A 23973-nucleotide genomic window follows, 5' to 3' on the forward strand; every position below is an offset into this window, starting at 1 on the left:
CAATTTTCTCAACTCACTTTATTTCTGTTTATAAAAGTCAGAACTCAGAAACTCTTCTGGTATTATAAAAATTTTAACTATGTGGGCATCTGTTATTCCCAGTGGCAGATGAAGAATTAATGTCCTATCATAGAACTTTAATGTGATTTTTTAATAAAAATAGGCTAATGACATATATTTTAGAACATGAGATAAATTTAACAAATTTAGTAAAATTATTGTGTCATAGAATTATAAGGTTCTAATCCATCAGTATTTTTTCTGTTAAAAGAACAAAACAAAACTCAAGCCTGAAATTCATACTTCATGTTTTTAATTTAAGCATGAAGATGCATATGGGCAATTATAATACATATAAGTATTTGTTAAAAATGCCGTTCAAGCAAAGAGAAACCAAAGTGCAAAGAAGAGTGAGTATGAAAAGAACATACCATTTAAAAATTTTCTAATTTGAATTTTGAAGACAATATGTATGTAGGTGTGTTTATGCATACATATGTATGTATAATGCACACAAAAATACATATATGGGTATATAAACACATCTACATACATGCCTGTATCTAGATATGTATAAAAGTTTTATGAGATTATGTTAAAAAAAAACTCGAGTGTATTATCATCAAGAGGTGGATTAAAGGCAAATTTAGTATTTTTATCTTGTTTTAAATAGAACTTTTAAATTTCAGTATGCTTCATTTGTGTTGATTTCTTTAGTCTGAATGACTGCAAATCTTGAGGGATCACAAAGGATTCTAAATATTGTCTTTATTTGAGACTCCCTCAGTGAATGGTTAGGTAGCTAAGAAATATCTCCTGAACTCAGAAGAAAGTCTTTGAGGTATTAGAAGTTTTGTTTTGTTTGTTGTTTTCTAATTGGAACCCTGCAATGTGAGATTTCACAGCTAGAACTGATGATACTTCTTGGGTGGAGTATCTCATTGGCTTGCTACAGATGCAGTGTGTCCTCTCACTTCACCTGCCTGTCATCTCTTTTAACTGTAACAGGTGTCTGATACTTCACTACCCCTCAGTAAAAAATTTGTTGAATAAATGAATGAATAAATGAATGAGTGAGCAAATCCTACAAACTTGTATACAACCAGCTGTGACTGTCAGGAAGGAGACTCAGAGATAGGGTGTAAAAGTAAACTTAGAGTGTTGGCTCTCTACATAGGATCATCTTTTCTGAATCTTGTAGAAGTCATGATGTGAAGAGAAGGAAGCAGATATAGTTTGAAGTGCATAAATACAAATATATATTTAGTAGATAGATAAGATAGATAATCTAGCTGACAGTGTGTACCTAACTAGCTTCCACATGCCATCCATATGGATCTCTGGGATGTATTGCCCATCTGGACTGCAAATTTCACTCCATCTGGCATGACTTCTAACTGAATGCTTGGCTAGAAAATGCTTTGTTATCCTATAGTGTGATGGTGTAAATTGTAGTGATATCTCTCCTCCTTTTTCTCCTCTCCTCCTTCCTCCCTTCATTTTTCTCTCTCTCTCCTTACTCTTTTTTGTCCAATATGGCATTTTCTTTCCCCTCTGAGGGTTTATCAGGAACTAAGAGCAAATGAACAGCCCTTTCAGTATATTTCTTTAATTCTTCAAATTCTTATCACTCTAACAAATTTTCAAATTTCTTATCCAATACACATAAATGAACAAAAGAAAAGATGTATTGAATTGCTTGTCTTGAAGCAGACTATATCTAACAGTTATTTGTTTAAAAAGTCATATTGAAGGGCTATGAAAAATAGATGAGCTGAATCTTTCTGATAGTATATGAAATAGTAGCCTCTAATGTATTTTTTTTGAAGTTTTTATAAAATCAAGCTGATAGCATACATTTCAGAAGGCTTAGGAGTAATTATTCTTAGAGGCTGAGGGGTATATTAGATGACTTCTGGGAATCTTCTCTGTAAATTTAAGAACAAGAGTCTGGCTTCAGGATTTTATTTTACCCATTTTTAAGAAAGTGTAATTGAGTTATCCTTTTACTTTTTCATCTTCAGTTTCTTTCTGTAAAAATTCAAGTGGTTGAGACAGCTGGATTTAAACTTTCTAGAGTTCATATTCTTAATTTATCTCTCCTGAGAAAAGATATACCTTGAGAGATTTTGGGGGTGGTCTGAGTGTAGTAATTGAAATGGACATATTATTTACTCTTTATATGATTGGTAGACATTGCCCATAATCTAATGACTGCTACCATAAGCCTATTAAATTTTGTTTCACATAGTAATACTGTATTCTTTAGTTTTACTTTCAAGTTAATACTTAAAATAGTCTTATTATAAATTGAACTCAGTCAAACTAAGAATGAAGTTTCTTGACAAGCCAAAAAATCTTGGAAAGCTATTTGGGAAATTTAAGAAAGATGTCAAAATATACTAACCAAAAGTATGAAAATATGTCTCTACATTTCATATATTTCTTGAGAGAAGAATGTTCTAACTTTACTTGATTTCAGAGAAATAGGGTGTTAACCAGATTAAGTCTCTTTACTAATTTCACTTGAGAAAATGTTTACATATGAAAAAACACAGGTAACACAGTTACCTCATATGCCCTGAAATGTTTTCAGCCATATTTCCCCAAACATTCCATGACATCTTGTATCTTTTCATGCTTTGAACCTTCTCTTCAGATAGTCTTCAACCTCCTGCTCTTGCTAGCGTCACTTTAATACCCCTTGAGTTAGGTGCTTTTGAGATGAACACAATCTCCTTTATGTTGTCAGTCATTAGCACTTAATAAGCTGTATTTCAGTTGTCTTGGTAGTTGACAACCTCTTACTTACAACCTCTTGGTAGTTGTCCTTCCCACCAAATTTAAAGTTCATTTTAGGACAGAGACTGGATCTTTTACATTTATTACTCTGTGGCCTAGAAATGGTGCCAGACTTCTATAGCCACAATGGACGTATCCTTTCAATTTTCAGACATGGACACCACCTTCACTACTGCTACCAGGCAGAGAAATAAAGTTGAGTTGTCTTCAAATAAGCCCTCAGAACAATGACATACTGTCATTATCATATATAGCCCATTTAGAAAACAAAAATTTGGGAAGGAATATGTATTTTGACAATTTCTACAACATTTAGAATAAGCATTGTATTTAAAATAATTATATATTAATACTGTTTTTCCTTCCAGCTTCTTTCAACATTAATTCATACTGCCTTCTTTCCCTTCTCCTCACAAAAACTATGGAAAAGAAAAACTTGTACTCTGCTTGGCCAAAAGCTTCAGAATTCCTTACTTTAGCAAGGATGCAAATTCAGCAAATATGTGAGATTATACCAGGAAGATGTAATAGTATACCAGAAATATTTGATTTATTGGCCTCTCTAAATAATAACAAGAAATCTAGTGAATTCTCTGGTCTATATTATATCAGAACCATTTAACAGATAAGCATAAAACTTATGGAGATTTTATTTGCATCATAATAATCCATTTGGAAAAAAAAAATTCCCTTAAAGCTTGTGTTCTCAAGAACCTTCACAGTTGCTTTTGAGACATTATTTCCACTAATAGCTCTTTGAGGAGCATGACTAACATGGCCCCGTTAACCATAGGAGGAAATGTGATCCTAACATATATCTTTGAGTGGGGAAAAAATAAAAAAAAATTTACATAGATCACTGATTACCAAAGCCAGTATGTATATTTATTTGTTTTATTTAATTTGAGAATCAGTGAATCCCATGCAGGCTAAAAAACCAGAAGGGGGAAAAAAAAGATTATTTTGAAAAATACAGTAATATGGCTGCTTAAATAATCATGAAAAAATAAAACGTGACTTCTCAAATTGCAGTGGTAGAGTATAGTTAAGGTGACTAATGGTTTTAGCAAATAGGTAATTTATACAGGAGAAAAAAAATTGTAAAAACATAACAGTCATTTGAGTGCTCAAAAAGCAAATGGATGGGAACACATCAAAGGGAAACAGGAGCCAATCTAAAGGAACTCTCTGTGGCCAAAACTGGGACTATTTGAGTATCAAAATAAATTATATTGTGTTGTATTATAACCCCAGGTATAAAATAAATATACATGAGTCCATCTGATACAAGTAAATGATTGAAAAAATAACTGTAGATGAGGCAAATCTTCTCTACAGAAGAATTCTATTTAATACATATAAACACTACCCTTCTCCACAAAGTAAAGCCTAATTTGACCACTTTCTGTCACCTCTTTGAGGATCTACTAAACTTAGTGGCCAACTTCCAATGGATAGAGAGTATGGAAAGGAAAAATAGTAACTTTACAGTAGAGAAATCTGGCAAACACCACCTTGTCAAGTGATGGTTAGTATTGTATGTGGATATCATGTACTCCCATAATGATGTCATGAGGTCACTTCATTAATATCATATGATGAGAAGGACACTTTACCCCTGTGGTATGTACAGCCCGTAGCCCAAGTCTAATCATGAGGGAAACATCAAATAAAATTAATATAGGCATTGGAGCAGGAGAGCTTAGGGGATGCTTGGCCAGTACTTGATGGTCCTCTAAAGACTGTCAAGATCATGAAAAACTAGGAAAAGCTGAGACGGTGTCACAGATCAGAGGAACTGGGGAGACATGGAAACTAAGTAAACATGATACCCTGGATTGGAACTTAGAAGAGAAAAGAGACATTAACGGAAAGACTAGTGAAATCCAAGTGAAGTCTGGAGTTTATTTGATAATAATGTGCCAATATTATTTAGTTTTGACAAATGCACCGTAATAATGTAAGATGTTAGCAGGGAGATTGGGCGAGGGATATATGGGAACTCTCTTTACTAGCTCTCCAGGTTTTCCATAAATTTAAAATTATTCTCAAATTAAACATTTGTTTAAGACTTATCTTCTGGTTTATTTAGCAGTTTGCTGGGTAAATAACTACCTACTTGCTGAATTTACCAGAATGTGGGACTCCTATCTAAGGAATCCAGAATCATTTTTCTGCTTCTTCCTCATTGATATTATAAATCTGAGTCATAATTGGAATAAAGATATAAATGAATAATAAGTTAAATTTTGAGAGCCTGTCGCCATCATGTTCTTTTTATAGGCTTCCGGTTCAAAGCAGGTGGTTCCTGGTTCTTAATTATGTGTAACTATGCCATCTTAGATACATTCACAAAGACACTGCTTTTGGCTCATTCTCATCTCTGTTCTCTTGAAGTCTCCACCTTTGAACCATGTGTAAATGGAGCATTTATTTTTACTTCTAAAAAGTGTAAAGTCATCTGAATATGATCTTTTATACAGACTGAATACTTTGTGTTAAAAGACATAAAAAATGAACATGATTTGCGGTGTAGTCTAGATCTTTGCAGTTAGTGCTTTTAGATACTGAGTTAAAAATCTTCATGTATCTAAAAGATTTTTTAATTTCTTGTTTTTTATATATGAGAGATAAAGTTTTGATTTTTTTTAAAAAACAACTGTATTGGACTTCCTTAGTCATTAATTATGAAACTTACTGATTTTTGTGTTAAAATGAGGGAAGGAGAGTAATAATTATGCCCATGTTGTGATGTTCATTAAGAGTTCAGAAAAGTAGAAATAGTTAATGCATTTTACTTGATAATGTTTCTAGTATTAAATAGCTTTACTGAATCATATGCCTGGAGCCTCTGTGTTCTAGCCAGCTATAATATGCTTTGATCTATAAATGTAAAAAGAACTCTTCGTTTTAAATGAAAAGGATTTGTACAAAAGTCTAAAATCTTGTTGAAAAGACTGGGAGTAACAAAGAGATTTGGAAACATACAGAAATACGAGTGATAGAACAAGAATTTGTACTAAATACGGCTTTAAGCAGCATAGGAAACATGCTTCAGGTTAGTCAGAAGAGGTCCTCTGAATTACACTGTGTACGCTTCCCTGAAATGAAACTGTATGTTATTGGTTAACCAGGATATTTAGCATAATCACTCTGCTAGACTGTGGTGGAGGGAGGTGATTATCACTGAGAACAGATGGGCAGGTCCACAGCACTGCCAGATTCTGCACAAGCTCCATTTATTGTTGGTTCTTGCTTTTCCCCTTCTGTGTTTTAATTAAAAAAAAAAAAAAAATTATATGTTTTAAAGAACTAGCTGCACAAAAGGTCAGTGGCTGATAATCTTTCAGCTTAGATTTCAGACGCAGGAGAAAGATTCAAAATGCTGTCACTGTGTATCTATGAAGGATGGGGCAGATTTCATTTTACCCTCTAGCCTCCCTCAATGCATGCACGGATTTATCTGTACGCTAAGCTCTCTGCTCTGCATCTGTAGCTCCTTGTGGATTATATTGTCTCTGTGATCAGAAATGATTTTCTCGGATATGAACACCGTTTCTGGCTCCCCTAAAGTGCATCCTCCTAATGGGACCCGGTTTTACACTTTTCAAGTAAGTGTATTTTAAATGGCTTCACTACTTAGGAAGTTAATGTATAGTCAAACTTTCAATAAAGGGAAATAGAAGCAAAGGAAAACTGCAAAGTGTGAAAGTGTTAAAGAGGATGTAAGAAATGGATAATGTGCATGCCAGTTTAATCTATTTTTTTAAAAAATATGGAAATAGGATGGCATTAGGATTCTCTGTATTCAAGCAAAATAATAATGAACACTTAATTTTCACAGGGATTTTAAAATTTGCTACTGTATCATCTTTGAGGGTTTATGAGATGTGTGTCCTGATATTGTTATTTATGGCTGTCATATGGTGGACATTACAGAGTTACTTCTCTTACATATCACAGGGAGAATAGAACTAAGGGACGTATTATGGAACTTTGAAAACTGTCTCCTCTGGGCTTAGAAAAACATTTTATATTGCATACATAGTTGAACAGAATTTCTATTATTTAATTTTGTTACACATGCAGTATATAAGTAATCACTAATATAAGAGGCTTAAATACCACATTTATACTTTACAATTTGAGGTAAAGTAGAAACTCATTAAGATGGAAGATTTGGTGTTATCAAAAAGTCAGAATGATTTATAATATAAATATAAACGTGAGTTACAAGCTGTTACCTACTAAATGTGTTTCGGTTCCCCGTGAATAAATCAGCCATCAATCTAGAAAATGGTTAAGTCTAAACTAAATTAGATTCTTCCTCATTTTTCTCCTCAAACTGCATCTTTTAGTACTAAGGTTTACTTTGCAATTCACTCATATCATCATTACATGAAAAGGGAAAATGAACCTTCTTCTCTCTGTGTGTTTTACTTTATGTGAAAAGAAACAGCCTAGCACTTATTTATTTTAGCTATATAGTTATAATGTTCTGAGAAAAATATACATAAAGACCTAGAGAATTAATACAGTAGAGGTAGTCAGAATTGTTTTAAAATAGAGCTCTGAATAAATGCACATCTGATTTATTAATGTCTTTTGCCTTTGCAAACTATAAGCAGCAAATATAATTACTCCATCTCTCTCCGCTTTTCTACTTCTATTTTTAATCCTGTTGCCTCTCCTGCTTTACACCGATGTCTACTGATAGTGCAAGTCTGTGCTGTTTCAGAATATATTCACTTCCCAGTGGCGATCTGCTTATTGTGGCAGTGACTCAAAATGCAAGTGCCCCAGGGCTGTTCTGCAGAATTATTACTTTTTTTTTCTCCTTCGTACACTGAGATATAAACACTCTTTACAATATCCTGTAGTCTGGCTCTTTGGGGCAGCTTTTGACATTAGGTATTCTAGTTCAGTCTCTTCAAGTTTAAGGGTCAGTAAATTCCATATGCTCAGTCATGACACAGGCTTTTTACAATTCCTTCAGTAAAGATCTTGCTGACACCTTTCTTGGCAGGTGATTGTCTTTGAAAACACAGTGGAATGATTTTTAAGCACTTTTTTGTTGCTGATGTTATAATGATTCGTGTAAAAGCTAGGAATTTGGTAAAATAGAAAGGTTGATAAATATGAACTCTATTCCACATTTTGAATTCATAAAGTGGTATTTGTTCCTGACATTTATGATGACAGGCAATGGATATTTAACTTTTTGTTGCTATTGTTTGTTTTTGTTTGTGGTAGAAGAGAAGGAAGAAAAACAAAATAATTTTTAAAGCATGGAAGGTAAAGATTTATAAAAGTTGACTCTTGGCTTTTCTTTTCAAAGGGCAGAATTGGACATGATTATTTTTCTTCTTTATATGTGTTAACCTATTTTAAGGCAATATGTTTTCTTTGGTTGAAATACTGTTATAAGAAATGAGATGCTGTAGAAGTTATAGACCATTTCTCAAAAAAAAATGTGTCTTTGAAAATGATGAGTTAAATTTCAAAAGTGGTTCTCATTATGGAATGACATAAATGCGTCTCAGAAATGATTCTGCATCAAGGAGCTGAGATTTTAATGCTTACTTTCTTAAAGTTATTTTAGCACGAAAGTTAACATATGCAAAAACATTTAAGATAGCTTAGAATGAATAATGTTGAGTTTCAGTTCCATCTTCTTATTAAATGTTCAAACTATCCTGTCATTTTTGTTGCGATTTTACATTACCAAATTTTAAGAGTAAGAATTAAAATGTATTTGACCTGAACAGTTCAAAGGTAACAAAGCAACAAATAAGCTGAAGGATATTTTAATTACAAGACTTTCATTGCATTTTAATTTATTCAAATGTATTCATACTTGCACATACACATGCAAATATGGTTTTTGTATAGACTATCTAACACTTAAATTAATTCCCTTATATGTGAGATCTCATTTCTTTATTCCTATGCATACGTGTATCTGCCCTTTCTTTTCTTTCTTTCTTTTTTTTTTAAATTCAGTGGTTCGTGGATCCTGGATGATGCCAAAACTCAGTCTGCACTATATGTTTAGTGAATTATTTATCACCAAAAATCATGTTGTAGAATGTAGTTGCCCAGGCAAAAATTGAGATTAAATAGCACTATAGAAGAAAAAATTGATTAACATGTTTGTATGCATCAGAACTGCCAATTTATGGTGCTCAAATTTGTATAAATGGGAAAGCTTCTTTAAAACAAAATTAAATAGATATACTATACATATGAAAGTAGTAAGTTCTTCTTAACTTTATGTCCATAAAAATGATGCCCCATTATCATTTCACTTATATTTTTGCAAATAAAGCCATCTATATGCTTTATTAAATCTCTAGATTGGCTAATCATGACTTAATGTATGAATACTCCCAGAGGTATTGGTGTCCAACACACTACCCCTCATTTCCTAGAGATTTTAATATCTTTACCTAGTAGTTTTCAGACTGTATCCGCACAGCCCTGAAGTTTCATGAGTTTGTCAGTAGTTGCTAGAGACATACACCCTGAGGCTCTTAATGTTTCCTGATTCCATATTAACTAGTTTTATTCATTGGAGCTCTATGCAAGTTTTATGAACAATAAAGCAAACAACATGGTGTTATTCAAAACAGAACAAAATGAAGGTTGCAAACTGCTTCCTCCAGCCAAAGGAATTTATTTTTGATGGGAACAACTTTGTCTGTTGAATCCACAGAGGAGTTTTTTCTGTTTAGAATACATTTCTTTGCCATTTACTCCTAGCATCAGTAACATTAACTGCCAGGACTGTATGGGTGGTTGACTTTGTTGCTCCTGGGACCCACAGAAAAGAAAATACGGCAACCTAACGATCCCTGTTTTTACGTTTAAAATACTTCAGGTATCCCCTGTCCTTAAAGGATAAAGTCCATCTCTCTCGCTTGGCATAAAAAACTCTTCATGGTCTGGAGCACATGTGACATACTGCTTTACTTGTTTTGCTTTCCCAGAATGTTGTCTGTATGCTTCTGCTGTCTTTGCCTCTTCACTCAACCTGCCCATTGGTCAGTTTTGTTTTGTTTTGTTTTTTAACTTGAAGACCCATCTCAAATGCCATCTCCTCTGTGATCCTTTACTCAGACACCTCATTTCTGCAGGCTGTATGAAGTGCCTTCTCTTTGTTCCTTTGCCTATCTGTACCATTGCTGATGCCCTTATCATGTTTTGTTTTAGTCCCCAAGAACATTTTATTAATCTATGTCCCTAGGACATCATGGATACTGCCAATATCTCTGTTTAATAAGCTGGGGGGATATATGAGATAGCTAAATGGTTAAAATGTGAAAATTTAAAACAATCAGCAACAAATATTTTTTTCAGACTACACAGTTGGTGAGGCCTAACTATGTATTATTAAAGAAATTATCTAAAGATAGATAAAGGTCAATTTAATACTAAGCTTTTGTGTACTGCAGTTGGATTCTTCAAAATCAAATATGGATACATGAGTAATCAAGGAAAATCTTTAATTTTATTATATTTTAAAATATGCTTTTATGGCAGCTAGACAAAGTCTCTTTGAGATATTTTTTCTTTATATCTCTTTTGCATTCCTTTTTCCTTTCCTTTTTTTTTTCATATTTTATCAAGAGAGTTAAAATTTGAGTGGTATCTAGATTTCCCATTCAGCAAATAGGATTAGCACCTGAAATATATAGAACACTAAAGGGCAAGCTGAACATCTCAATTGCATGAAGAATTTCACTCAAAAAGAATTTCACTCAAAAGGATATTACTGGTATGTAGTATGGGGCATCATATCTTTGCTATCAAATGAAGTTGAGGTAATTCTGGCTTTTTAGCAAAGAAACAGATCTTTAAAATATTCTATCCTTTTGGTACTACCTAGGAGTCCACTGTTATTTTTCTATTATTGGGAGTACATTCTGTTGATAATTTTGAAATGCACTGTAAGTATCTAGCAGAATTCTTGACACATGTTAGATGTTTAAAAAAAATAAAAAAGAAATAAAGGAAAATTAGCCTTAAAGAGAAAAGAAAGACTCCCTGTGGCTCTGGAGTTACATGGTAATATAGGCAGAGGTCCCCAGGCAAAGGAGAGAATTGAGATTTTTTTCTGGCATCCAGTTGTATGCAGTCATGATTGTGAGTGATAGAGATACGCAAGAGATGGTTCAAGCAGGTAGACCAGCACATTCAAAAGTACCAACTGGTGTGTGGGAAAGGCAGAGTTTAGTATAACTGGAACATAAACTGAAGATGAGAAATGGTTAAAAGTGAAGTGTGCAAACTCTAGAATAAAAGATAAATTTGCATGTTATCCTCAGGGATCTTGGTCTTGGTATTTAGGGATTTTTCAGAGAGAATTGACAGGCTTGGATTTGCTGTTTAGTTAGACTATTAGATTGTGCCATGGTTTGGTGACAGGACTAAAGCAGAGAGAACAATTCAGTAGCTTTCAAAAAAAATTCAGACGAATTTTTATGATTTCCCTGCATTATAGCTAAAAACAAACAAAAGACTGGTACTCAAACTGACAAAACAAACAAACAAACAAACAAAACAAAACTGGTGCTTACAAAAGGTTTTCAAAGAGTTGTTAATAATGCAGAGAGTAAGTGATGAAGTTTCTGTCTGAATTTGAGATTGTGGAACCTCAAAGGCTATGTTCTCCCCTATTTTCTGCTGCCTGTAGTGTTGATGATTAAATATATTAGCAAAAGTATTCCAAGCTACAGGATTTCCAACCTCAATGATCTATTGATTTATAAATATAGAAGAATGTACTCCACCACTTCAAAACAATGTACTGCTGCCTCATTGCGTTGTTTAATTTAAGGCTTTCATTTGGTTCTACCTCCTTATTTTATCTTTATTGACACAACATCCTCCTAATTGGAAAGATATTTTTATAGTAACCAAATTGTTAATAAACTTCCATCTTGGAGTTGCACTGAAAGACAAAAAGAGAAATTGAGGGGAAATGCTCTCCTAAATACACACTTGTGTTGGTTTAAAGATGCCCTGTACATCAGTGAGACCAGCCAAGGGAATCAGTGAATAGCCCTTGGAACTTCACATAGGAAATCATAAGTCTTTGACCTGCAGAGGTTTCTGCTTAATGGAAATATGGTGGACTATATATTTTGTGAGACCAAAAATTGTGTCATTCTTTTCACTGTTAAATCACTAGCACCAAGCAGAGTGCCTGGCGTACAGCCATGATTAGCAAATAGATATTGAATTAATTTGTATATTGAAAGGAAGAATGTCTTGCTCCTCCTCATCATATAGGCATTACTGATATTCTGATACAGAATGACCTCCTCATAGGAACACATAGATGCTTGTAAGATTCCCAGGCTGAGATCCACAAATACATTTCACTTATATTTAGCTAAAATAGCTACATTTTTCAGGTAATGTCTGGAGGGGAGGGCAACTGGAAGTAAGGAAATGATTCAGGGTGTTCCTGAGATAAGCCTTTCACACACCAGGTACAGTGTCCAGTAGTTAGTAAGGGCTCCATGACCAGCAGCTGCAACAGCAGAAGCAGTAAAGTTGGGGTCCAGGAACCACACTGGAGGTGACAAGGATGAGCCAAGAGAAGTTAAGCATGAGGGAAAAGCTAGTAAGAGATAACATTCAAAAGAATTTATTAACTTACAAAATATAAGACACAAAAGAGGATGAGGCAAGATTACCTCGAAAATTTCTAATGAGGGAGCGAGGGAAATGGAGGAGGAACAGCTTTGAAAAACAATATATTTATTTTCGTTTTGGACAGATTGAGTAGACAAGTTGGAAACACAAGCTGGGTTCTCAGGAGAGAGGTCTGAGAAGTAGACATAAATGTGGAAGGCATCTGCTTACAGTGGAGGGGCAGCTATGGAAAGGGATGAGATGACCTTGGCAAAGAATGAAGAGAGTGGGGCAGATGGGGCAGGACACAAAATCCTTGGACACTTTCACCTACCCAGAAGTATCATCAGTTTGATTTATGTGTGCTTGGTTTATTTCATAAACATGTTTTGGAAGCTTTTTCCTAATCGAACCTTGAATATCACCCTTGAACCTAATTCAAGTTAGAATTTTTGTGTTTGCTTTCTTTTGTAAATGCATTTTGATAGCTAACATTCCCTTCAAACCCCCTCTTTGAATGTCATCCCTGAACCTTAATTTGAGTTAAATCCTCCTCTTCTTACGTTTCCATAAAGTAATTAATGTATGTCTTTTGTACCATATGTCTTTTCACATATCTCTAAGAATGGTCTGTAAACTCTTGGAGATGTATTTTAGTTAACTATTTATATATTTTTATTGACACTTAGCCTAATGTCTGTCAAACAGATGTTGTCTATATATTTTGAATGAATGAATGAACTCATGTTTGAGACTGCCCAAAATTAATTCTCATCTGTTAATTCATTAAATCATTTAACACACCTTGTTGAAAATTCCCATTATGCCAAACTTTAATAATGGTGAGCAAAACACCTAGTTTCTGCACTTAAAAATCTTGGAATTGCCTCAAGTTATCCAAAAGCCACGATAGTACATTATTTGGTGCCCTAAAGTAGAGAGAGAAAAATGCTTTGACTTGAGAGGTACATAGAGATAGTATTGTTATGACTTGTAAATTTAATTAATTTTATTTCCAAATCTACTTTTAGTTTTAGTTCATGGTTAACTTTTCCAGTGTTACCATATTGGTAGCAATAAAATTACATAGTAGTTAAGATCATGTCCTTTGAAATTAAACACAGGATTCAAAGCCAGGTTCCACCATTTATGGGAGTGTGACTATAAGCAAATAGAATCATTTCTGTGTTTTCCCTTCACTTGACTATTATAAAAGAATAACTCTTGAGGTCATTATGAATGGTAGATTATTTATGAAATCTTGTGTGAAGTATTTCCTTCTGATAAAGATGGTCCTCAATCAAGATTAGCCCTTGTTGTTTTAATTATTAACATATTTTCCAAATAATAGCATAATTTATTTTATAAGTGATCTTTTCCCTTTTGGCTTATTTTAAATTTAGAAAATTTTAACGCTGAGAGACTCTATTTACCATTTTAAATACTTAAAGGAGCTTATCAAAATATATTTCATTAACTTTCCAAGATCTTAATTTTATATAAAATACTTTTGTGTTTATAGAATGTAAACTTTTGGAGCATTGATACTACATATCCTTTTGAAAATATACTTGGGTTCCTTTTATGAATACATTTTATATTTTCAAAATGTATTTTGTAAATTTACTTTGAAACTTACCTTACATTTTCATTATGGCTTATTATCATCTACAGTTTTGCACACATGCAAATGTAGATTTCAAATCATCAGTTTATGAAACTGGCTAATTTAGTATCAAATTTAAAATATCTAAAAATTAAAAGAGAGCATCTCACTTTGTATATTGGGTGCCCTATACAATATTTAAAGATCTAAAATAGTTATGTTCCTGGGAGCCAGGAAGAATCAGTGCTATTATTGGCAACAAAGCTGTCTGAGAATTGCTGAGCATCTCAAAAATAATTAGGCATTTTAGCAATACTAAAAAGTGTACAATTTTTTTAAAGAATTCCACAAAATGATGTGTTCTTAGAGTTGGCAAAGTTAAATGGAATATGCCATTAAAAAATAAATGAATGTAACCTAGTTCCTATAGCTTAAAATTTCAGTTTCAGTTATATTGGTGAAAAAAATACAGATGATTCATAGGAAACAGCATTATACTTATTACTGGTTCTCTATCAGATATAATCAGTGCAAAAGTGACAGCTCTGAACTACAGTGTAATTTTACACTGTTACCTATTATAATTTCCTTTTATCCTGAATTTTTGTTTTTCATATTTAGCACAGGATTAATCTGCTCTTTCTAGGAAGGTCTATCTTTGGTTATGTTAGGCCTACAAGAAGCCACAGGTGTATTTTGATTCATGTTACAGAGAAGCTAAAAGAGGAAACCTTGCTTGAAATTGTAAAAGATGTTGTCATAAAATAATATAAATTTATCATATTTGAAGAATTATACCTTTTCATTGTTTAACTATGTTATTTGTTTTAATACCATTTTGTTTAGATGTTAAAATATTGAATGCATAAAGAACCAAATGTTTTAACAACAACATAATGCAGTTCAAATAGTTGCAAACAGATTTCCTTCATTCATTCTTTTCACTTATTAATAATTTAAGAAGTGGTCAATATTTTGAGGAGCAATTGTTTCAGGAGGTAGCAGATCCAAATAAATATTATCATAGAGAATCTCTCACAATACACTGACTTTGTACTGAGAGTCAGTTAATTCTAAACGTGTCATTGAGAAAGACTTCAACAAAGAATAATTGCTTTAGAAATTAGTAAAGAATTTTAGGATGCCTGGGTAGCTCAGTTGGTTAAGCAACTTCCTTCAGCTCAGGACATGATCCTGGAATCATGTGCTCTCTCTCTCTCTCATTCTCTCTCAGATAAGTAAATAAAGTCATTAAAAAAAAAAAAAGAAATTAGTAAGGAATTTTAAAGTAATTCTATTACACAAACATAGGTGGAAAAAATCATTTTTCAGTTTATGTATGCCAGCCATGTCTGTGACTCATCTTCTTGTAGTTCTAAAACATACTGTGGACCCCCGGCCTCTATATGTTTACTTATGCTGCTCCTGGGCCAATACTCGATGATGCACATGGAGACACAGTCATTCAGTATCTTTTGGTGCTGGTGATCAAGAAGAGGAAATACTTCTTCAGCTAAAAGGCTTGTATGAACAGTTTGGATCCTGAAGTAGCATGGCATTCTGAAAAGAGCAATGACTGGTGGTTTGTTTTACTAAATCTTAAATGTCCAATATTTACTCTTCTCACTTTAAAAATTGCATTACAAGAAACAAACTGCATATTTTCTTTGATGCTGGACATATTTATTGGTAGAGGACAGAGAAAGCTAAGAAATCAAGAAATATGAGGTTAAAGGAAGAGCTTAAAGAGCCTTGAAAGGAAGATGCTTCATTTTCTAAGAAAGAAAAAATGAAGATGAGTAAGGAGATAAAACGAAAGGCTTGAAAGAAAGGAAGAAAGTGGAGGTGGTTCATCTCCAATGGCCTCATCCTAATAGTTTTACCCAGAGTGGGTGGGATAAGTAGGTAATATTTTTTAGGACAATAGGAAAGGTTGGAAATAATGGCTGTGTTGGGGATAACAGCTATCAAGCAACAATAAGACTCAAGCTGGGATTGGAAGCATAAGTTTATAGCAGTATAATAAGTGAATTTTTGTGTCAGTCTCCCTAAATGGAAATTATAATGGGAAGAAATATTGGCAGATATGGCAAATATGTTGGTAGTGGGGAATCCTAAATGCTATGTTGAACTGAATGAACACAGTTGAGTCTTCAGGTAATGAACATAGGAAGTAATATTTTTTAATTAAAATTATAGTTTACTTTTTTAAAAAGAAAAAAAAAGAAATCCAACAAAAAATTATGCTTTGATTAATGCTTCTATAATACCACACTGCAGACACAAATTCCAAGAAAATGTATTTTGTCTAACATACATTTCCAGGATATTTTATCATGCCTGCTATATAGTAAGCACTCCAAAAAAAAAAAAAAATATGTGGAATGAATAGATGTTGCTTAAAGGTCTGAAAATGTTTTAACCTCATAAAATATTATGAATGAGTAAAGTTAATATATTTTGTAGTATTAAGTAATTCTCAAACTTATTTTAATGTTTACCTATATCTAACAAAAAGATTAAAATATAATACAAAAGATGTATTTAGGGAAATATGAGCAAATCAAACATTGTAGTTAATGACAGAGGACAGTCATACTTACTATACGTTACACAGAAGGTAGAAGAATTTGTTTTTTTATACATATAAAATGCCGTAGACTAGATTACATTTAGAAAATTACCCTTACTTTTCACATTGCATTAGTCTAATTTCATTTAATATAGCCAGTTAGGGTACCACATTTTCAAAAAATATAGAGAGAAATTATAATATGGAATGCTACCAAATAACTTATTCCATGAAAAAAATAGATCTTGAGAAGGAAAAATAGAGAAAATTGTGGACATTATGTAGCCTGGGGTAAAGAATAAGGAAGAGGGACCCAATCTCTTGCACTCAAAAGAAAGATTCTTTTGGTTTGAATACACTCTAATTGTTCACAACGTGTGGTGAGAAGACTGCATAAATACATGAATCTGAGTGAAAACTGGAGCAGTTTCAATCGCATATAGACAATGAGTCTACAAGACACCTGGGTGGCTCAGTGGGTTAAGTCTCTGCCTTCGGCTCAGGTCATGGTCTCAGGGTCCTGGGATAGAGCAGTGCATGGCGGGGGGCGGGGGGGCATCCCTGCTCAGCAGGGAGCTGCTTCCCTCTCTCTCTCTGCCTGCCTCTCTGCCTACTTGTGATCTCTTTCTGTGTCAAATAAATAAATAAAATCTTGCAAAAAAAAAAGAAAGAAAGAAAATGAGTCTACACCTATTGCAGTGATAAAATAGTGCAGTGGGCAGTCATCAAAGATATCTCTGGGAACTCTATAGTGGGGGCTTTCACAAGAAGGCAGAGTACAAAATGCAAGGAGCATAAGAAGCAGTTTTGTGTTTCGTATCTGCAGCTTGAAACATGTGAAAAGGCAAAAGTGAGTGAATTTTATTGTGATTCAATTTCCTCTTTTGAAACAATGAAAGCTGTTAATATGTTTCTCAGGGTTGATATGAGAAACCACATTTGAAAGCATTCCATACATTTAAAAAACACAGTTCAGTTAAGGCTTTTTTGCAAGCGACAGAAAGCAGATTCCAGTTTTATTTGTCAAAAGAAAAGTGTTTTAGAATGATATGGGAAACACTGAAGGAAAAAAGAGAAGAATCGGGATTTTATTGATTCATGCAGCCTACTGTATGCCAAGTTCTGTTCCAGGCACTGGATAAAGAGTGAGCAAGTAAAGTAAGATTATATTTTAGTGGGGTGAAAGATGTAGTAAGATAAATAAGATGCTGTGTAGTACATTCGATGGTGATAAATGCTAAGGTGAAATACAGAGTACAGAAAGGGGATAGGGAGTGTTGGAGGATGCAGTTTAAATCGGGTGGACAAGGAAGTTGTCCTGGAGATGTGAGAGAAGACATGGTAGAATCAGAGAAGCTTTCTACATCCTTATCCTAGAATGAACTGAAGGGTAGTCTTTTCTGGTAGTGTCCTCACCAGATGGGTTAACACAACCTACCTTCCTGTATTCAGGATTTAAATTCAAAGGAGAGGAAGTTTGGTTGGCCCAAACTGGACTTCATGAATCATACCTCGCCTTTTGCCTGGCTTGCCCAATCTCTGTCCCACAGCCCTCTCACTTACTGCACTGAGGTACACCATCGACAAACTGTGGGGCTCAACAGATTTTAGATTTCCTTTAAGACATAAGGTAGTGTCCATTCCATCTATATATTCCTTACCACTCCTAGAACTCTCTGTATCATCCTTTCTCCATTTTCTACCTTTTTTGCCCCCAAATCTCATTCATTCTTTAGAGTTCAGTGCAGTTTGTGTCTTTCATGAATATGTCACATTCCTAGTTAGGTTCAGCCCCCTCCTTGTGAAGATATCATAAAATGTTGTGCTTACATCTGTCCTAATAATTGGCACGAATCTGATTTAAGGATGCATATCCATTTCCCCATTATACTCTGAGTTCCTTAAGGACACAATGTATATTTGTTAGGTGAATGAATTTTGAGTGCTCAATAAATGTCTAAATATATAAAGGAGAACTGTGTTTATTCCAAAGATCACAAGATGCATCTTGTATCACATTTTATGTTGAGAATGTGTTCGTTAAAGGTGACATTGTGACTATAAAATATGAAATATCTGACAGATGGTAGTTGATTAGCCTCATTATCTTGCATGTACATGTGAGCATGTGTGGGTGTGTATGTGTATGATTGTGGATGTTTTCTTCGCTTATTTGGTGGAGATAAGTTATAATTAAGGAATAATTTATTTTTGTATGGATTTTAAAATAATAAGTTTTAAAATATTGGGGTCAGTTGAGGTGCTCACCATGAGGCTCAACATGAACAAATGTAAAACAGGTGTATGTACAGTGCTCTTTTTATTGTTATTATCCAGGTATCAAGTATTTGAAAGAAATACTTTCCCAAGATTATAATTACTTCCTGTTGTCAGTGCACATTTGTTCTGGAATTTGAAATTTGGCTTTTAGATGTTACATTATTGACTACAGTTTATATTATCCCACCTGTCTTGTGGATCAGAGTAAAAGACCCTTTGAGTTATTATTGGAATTCTCAAGTTTCAGAATACATAATTACCCAAAATGCAGGCTACCAAGTGCCACCCCCAGAGATGATTCAGAAAATGTGGTAAGGGCCAAAGAATTTTCATTTTAAATAGAATTCCAAGTAATGTCTGTGCAGAAATGTCACGAATTGGGAAACAGTGGACAGGAGATTGGGGGAATTTTTAGTCCTATGAAAGGTACTTTCTATTTGAAGGACAACTGATGAGTGGGTGAAATATCCACAAGGCCTTGCTCTGCTTTTCAAGACAGTTGACCTTTGAACAATGTGGGAGTTGAGGCACTGACCCACTACACAGTAGAAAATTTGTTCATATCTTTCAGTTCCTTCAAAACTTTACTACTGATCACCTACTGTGGACTGAAAGCCTTACCAGTAAGTCGATTAACTCATATTTTGTGTGTTCTATGTATTATATGCTGTATTCTTACAATACAGTAAGCCAGGGAAAAGAAAATCTTATTAGGAAAATCACAAGGAAGAGAAAATACATTTATACTACCGTACTAAAAAAAAAAAAATCCACATAGAAGAGGACCCGTGCACTTCAAACCCATGTTGTTCAAGGGTCAACTGTGAGATGTGCTTTTAATTTGATTAGAAAGACATGCTTTTGATTTGTTGTGGTGAAGTCACTTAGTTATTTCTTCCATGGGCAAATTTTAGCTGAGTGATATATAAATTGCAAGGATTCCAAACTACTGCTAAGAGAACCTGATTAAATTGAGGACCAGTGCTCAGGAATGAAGAACTTTAGCTTCTTCTTCCTTTAGGGCTATGTATGTTATGGGATTTCCAAATTCAGACCTAATAGATGGCCATGTCAAGAAATATTCATTTGAAAAAAAAAAAAGAAATATTCATTTGTTCTTAATTAATGATTTATCTGTCACCTAGAAACTGTGTAAAATCAAACAAAATCTCAGAATTATTCACTGCAGTAAAGAACCAGTTCCTTTTTTTAAAAATTCTGATTTCAAATTACAGCTTGATTAAAATAATAGGTGTTCATTAGAAGAGGAGTGTTAGGTGGTTGCTCTTCCTGGACTACATAATTCTCAATTGTCAAGAATAATCCTTCCTTACGTGTTTAGCTGTTATCTATATGCCTTCAGCTAATTCTCAATATTAAGGCCTACAGAGTGTCACTTAGCTTTCATAAAATATCTGCCCTTAGGCTAAGTTATATTTGTATCTTCGAAATCCAAAGTTCATAAGAAAATGGTGATGTTAAAACCTGCATGAAGAAGGTTAATCATATGATTAGTTGTAAATACACTAATTTCTTGTCCCCAGATTTTTTTTGAATTCAGCTTCAATGAGAAGAAATTCGGCAGTCTTACTAGAACTTTATAAAATAAGCAGTTATTAAATATATTTTACCTATTATAGAAAAAAATGCTTTAAAGTACCTGAATTATCAATATTGATTAATATCTCCATCTCCTGCACTTTATGCTGTATTTGAGAGGGACAGTGGTCACTATGCAGACATTTTAATCTAGCAGAATCAGCCCAGAGCTGACATTTTCTGAGGAGTATCATATATGGTTGAAGAAGCCTTAAGATTTGGAATCAGATCAAAATATATATTGCCACTTACTGCCTATGTGACTTTGGGCCCATTATTTAGTTACTCTGAATTTTAGTCCTCTCACTGTAAAATGGAAATAAACCTATCTCACAAGAATTTTATGAAGATAAGAAATGATGTAAAGGGGTATTATGAAGATTGGAGATGAGTAAACTGCTACGGATGTGGTAGGTGTTTTTGTGTGTGTTTTTTTGTTTGCTTGTTTGTTTTGTTTTTGTTTAGAGAGAGAGTGTGTATGGGGCGGGGAGGGTGTTGTGGTAGAAGACCAGAGGGAGAAGGAGAGAGAGAATCTTAAGCAGGCTCCATGCTTAGCAAAGAGACCTATGCGGGGCTTGATCTCACAATCCTGAGATCATGACCTGAGCTGAAATAAAGAGTCAGATGTTTAACTGACTGGGCCACCCAGACACCCCTACAGTTGGCCTTTTTATAATAAAAAATGATGACCGTAATGAAAATACTAATATTAAAGTACCGGATTGTTTTTTAACTTCCATGATTGCCTCCAGTGATTCTTACCGCCTGTAATTCATGCCTTTGTGTAGACCTGTGTAGACCTCGCCTTCATTAAATTAGAACTGACACTGTGTGAGTAAATCAAGATTCAAGTGACAGTTGGTGCCTTCTGAAATGAGATCAGGAAGCATTGCAGCTTCTACTTTGGAATTGCTCACAAGCCAGCTGCCATGCTGTGAAGGTGCTCCAGCAGCCGTGTGGAAATGCTCACATGGAGAGTAGCCAAGCACCCCCACCCCTGCCCCTGCCAATAGCTAACACTAATTTGCCAGTCATGTGAGTGAAACATTTTGGAAATGGATCCTTTAGTAGTAGTCAAGACTTCAGATGCTTGTTGCCCCAGTCACCCTCTTGACTGCAACCTCATGAGAGGCTCCCAGAGAGGCTACCCAACTGAGCCATTCCCAGATTCCGGACTCATGAAAACAATGGAGAAATAATAAATAATCACGGTTGTTTTAAGCTACCAAATTTTGGGATTTCTTATGCAATTATAAGTAACTAACACAACTACCAAGGTCAAAAGACAACTTTGTCTTCTCTAAGCAAGTTCGTGGTAATGTATTCTGTTCATATATATTTCATTATCTTTAATATCGCTTTCTAACCAAACTGACTTGCTTTCTCCACCTAATTTATCTTTGCTCTCCACTTTACCTCAATACTTTTACTTCATGAATACATCAGTCTTAATAGCATCAGTATCTTTCACATTAAACATTTTTGGGGACTTTCTCCCTGAAAGTCTTTTCTAAGATGTTTGCACAATACACTTAAAAGTTGCTTGTCAGCTGGTAAGCTAACTTCTCTTCTTGCATTCTTTTAACAGCTCATATGATCTAATCTTAGTTTTTAGTAGTTAAATGAATATATGTATGCTCTTTGGTATTTGCCAAAGGCTTTTTCGTAGTAGAGAAAGCTTGTGATTGAAGGTCATGTCTACTCGCTAATACTGTGCATGGGAAAGAAACTTTTTTTTTTTTTTGAAATATAGTTGATGGAAGATGTTACATTATTAGTTTCAGGTGTACAAGATAGTGATTTGACAACTCTATGTTATGCTCTCCTCACAAGGGTAGCTACCATCTTTCACCTTACGATGCTACTACAATACCACTGAGTATATTCCCTATGCTGTACCTTTCATCCCCACACTATATTCATTCCATAACTGGAAGTCTGTACCTCCCACTCCGATTCACCCATTTTGCTCATCTCTCCACCGTCTTTTCCCCTCTGGCAACCATCAGTTTGTTCTCTGCATTTATGGCTGTTTCTGCTTTTGTTTGTTGAGCAGGACAGAAGGCTTTTATATAGCAGATAATCAGTCCAAAGGAAAATTGGAAAAAAAAAATTAAAAAGAAATAACTCCTTATTGGTTTCTATTTTTTTAATGGAATATTTTGCTGTAATTTAGTTTTCTTCTAAGCAGAGAAATGCTAATTTTGGTAAGCTGGATAGTTAAAATAATTATTTTGTGGAAGACAATATACACTAATATTTAACTTCCTTAGATAAAATAACATTTTGTATTGAAAGCATTCGAATCCCTATTTGTTTTTAAAAATTTATTTATTTATTTGAGAGAGAGTGCAAGCAAGCGTGGAGTTGTGGGCAGAGAGAGAATCCTAAGTGGACTCCATGCTGAGCACGGAAAACTGATGTGGGGCTTAATCTCAAGATCATGACCAGAGCTGAAACCCAAGAGTTGGACACTTAATTGTGCCACCTAGGTGCCCCTTGAATACCTATTAAGGAAGTCTATGAATCAAAATAGCCTTTTTAGTAATGCATTTTATTATCCTAACAAAATTCAAAATAACATTAATTCTTATATTTGATTTATGATAATGTTTATGTGAAATTCCAATATCTTCAGCTGTATTCCAAAACCGTTCCTGCCAAGACGGGATTTTTCAAAAAAACAATGACTGTCTAAAAATTTTTAAAATTGTTTTGGATAAATTGCCAATCCCCTCTCATCAAAAAATAAACAGGGGATGTTTTCAAAGAATACATACCAGATGAAAGCATAGCAGTTAAATGGGCTTTAGGATATGTTTTCAGAGAAATATTTCCTAAAATATGAGATTTGATCATCTAAAAATTTTCAGAATTTTTGCTTTAGCTCAGCAAAATAGTTCAAAGAGCTTTTATAAAGTATGTGTATATATACATATAAAATATACATGTATATTTTATGACATTTATATGATCCTGATAGGAGAGATTTATTTATTTTTTATTTTTTAAAAAATATTTTATTTACTTATTTGACAGAGAGACAGAGACATGGGAGAGGGAATACAAGGAGGGGACATGGGAGAGGGAGAAGCAGGCTCTCCCTTGAGCAGGGAGCCTGATGTGGGACTCAATCCCAGGATCCTGGGATCATGACCAGAGCTGAAGGCAGATGCTTAAGAATTGAGCCATCCAGGTGCCACAGGAGAGATTTATTTACTTGTGTCTGTGATACTATTAGAAGCTTACACAAGTTCATTGCAAAAGTAAATCTGTTATTATTAATAAACAAAACAAAACTTTAATTACCCATCGGGCTCAAGAAAAATAGTGAAAAAGAGAAACTAGACCTTATCTAAGGCTTATCTAAGGTGTTAGTAAAGGCTGTTATGTTAGATAGGATTAGTTAGGAGTTTATATCGTGTATTTAAAAAATCTCAAAGCAAGGGTGCCTGGGTGATGCAGTCAGTTG

At 34.1% G+C, this 23973-nt stretch overlaps 1 protein-coding gene across 11 annotated transcripts in view; it reads left to right on the forward strand.

The window, feature by feature from the left end:
• The window catches only part of PPFIA2 (PTPRF interacting protein alpha 2), a 493640-nt gene that overhangs the window by 156794 nt on the left and 312873 nt on the right, over positions 1-23973 (forward strand). For 3 of the 11 annotated variants that reach the window (XM_059402397.1, XM_059402401.1, XM_059402399.1), the window contains exon 1: positions 6040-6413. The exons of the other annotated variants lie outside the window; for them this stretch is intronic. In XM_059402397.1, coding sequence (XP_059258380.1) covers positions 6333-6413 — 81 coding nt within the window. In that variant the 5' untranslated portion in view covers positions 6040-6332. Of the gene's footprint in view, positions 1-6039; positions 6414-23973 lie in introns of those variants that run through there. 11 annotated transcript variants of the gene reach the window in all.

This window comes from Mustela nigripes, chromosome 6 (assembly GCF_022355385.1).
Source record: "Mustela nigripes isolate SB6536 chromosome 6, MUSNIG.SB6536, whole genome shotgun sequence".
Taxonomy (NCBI): domain Eukaryota; kingdom Metazoa; phylum Chordata; class Mammalia; order Carnivora; family Mustelidae; genus Mustela; species Mustela nigripes.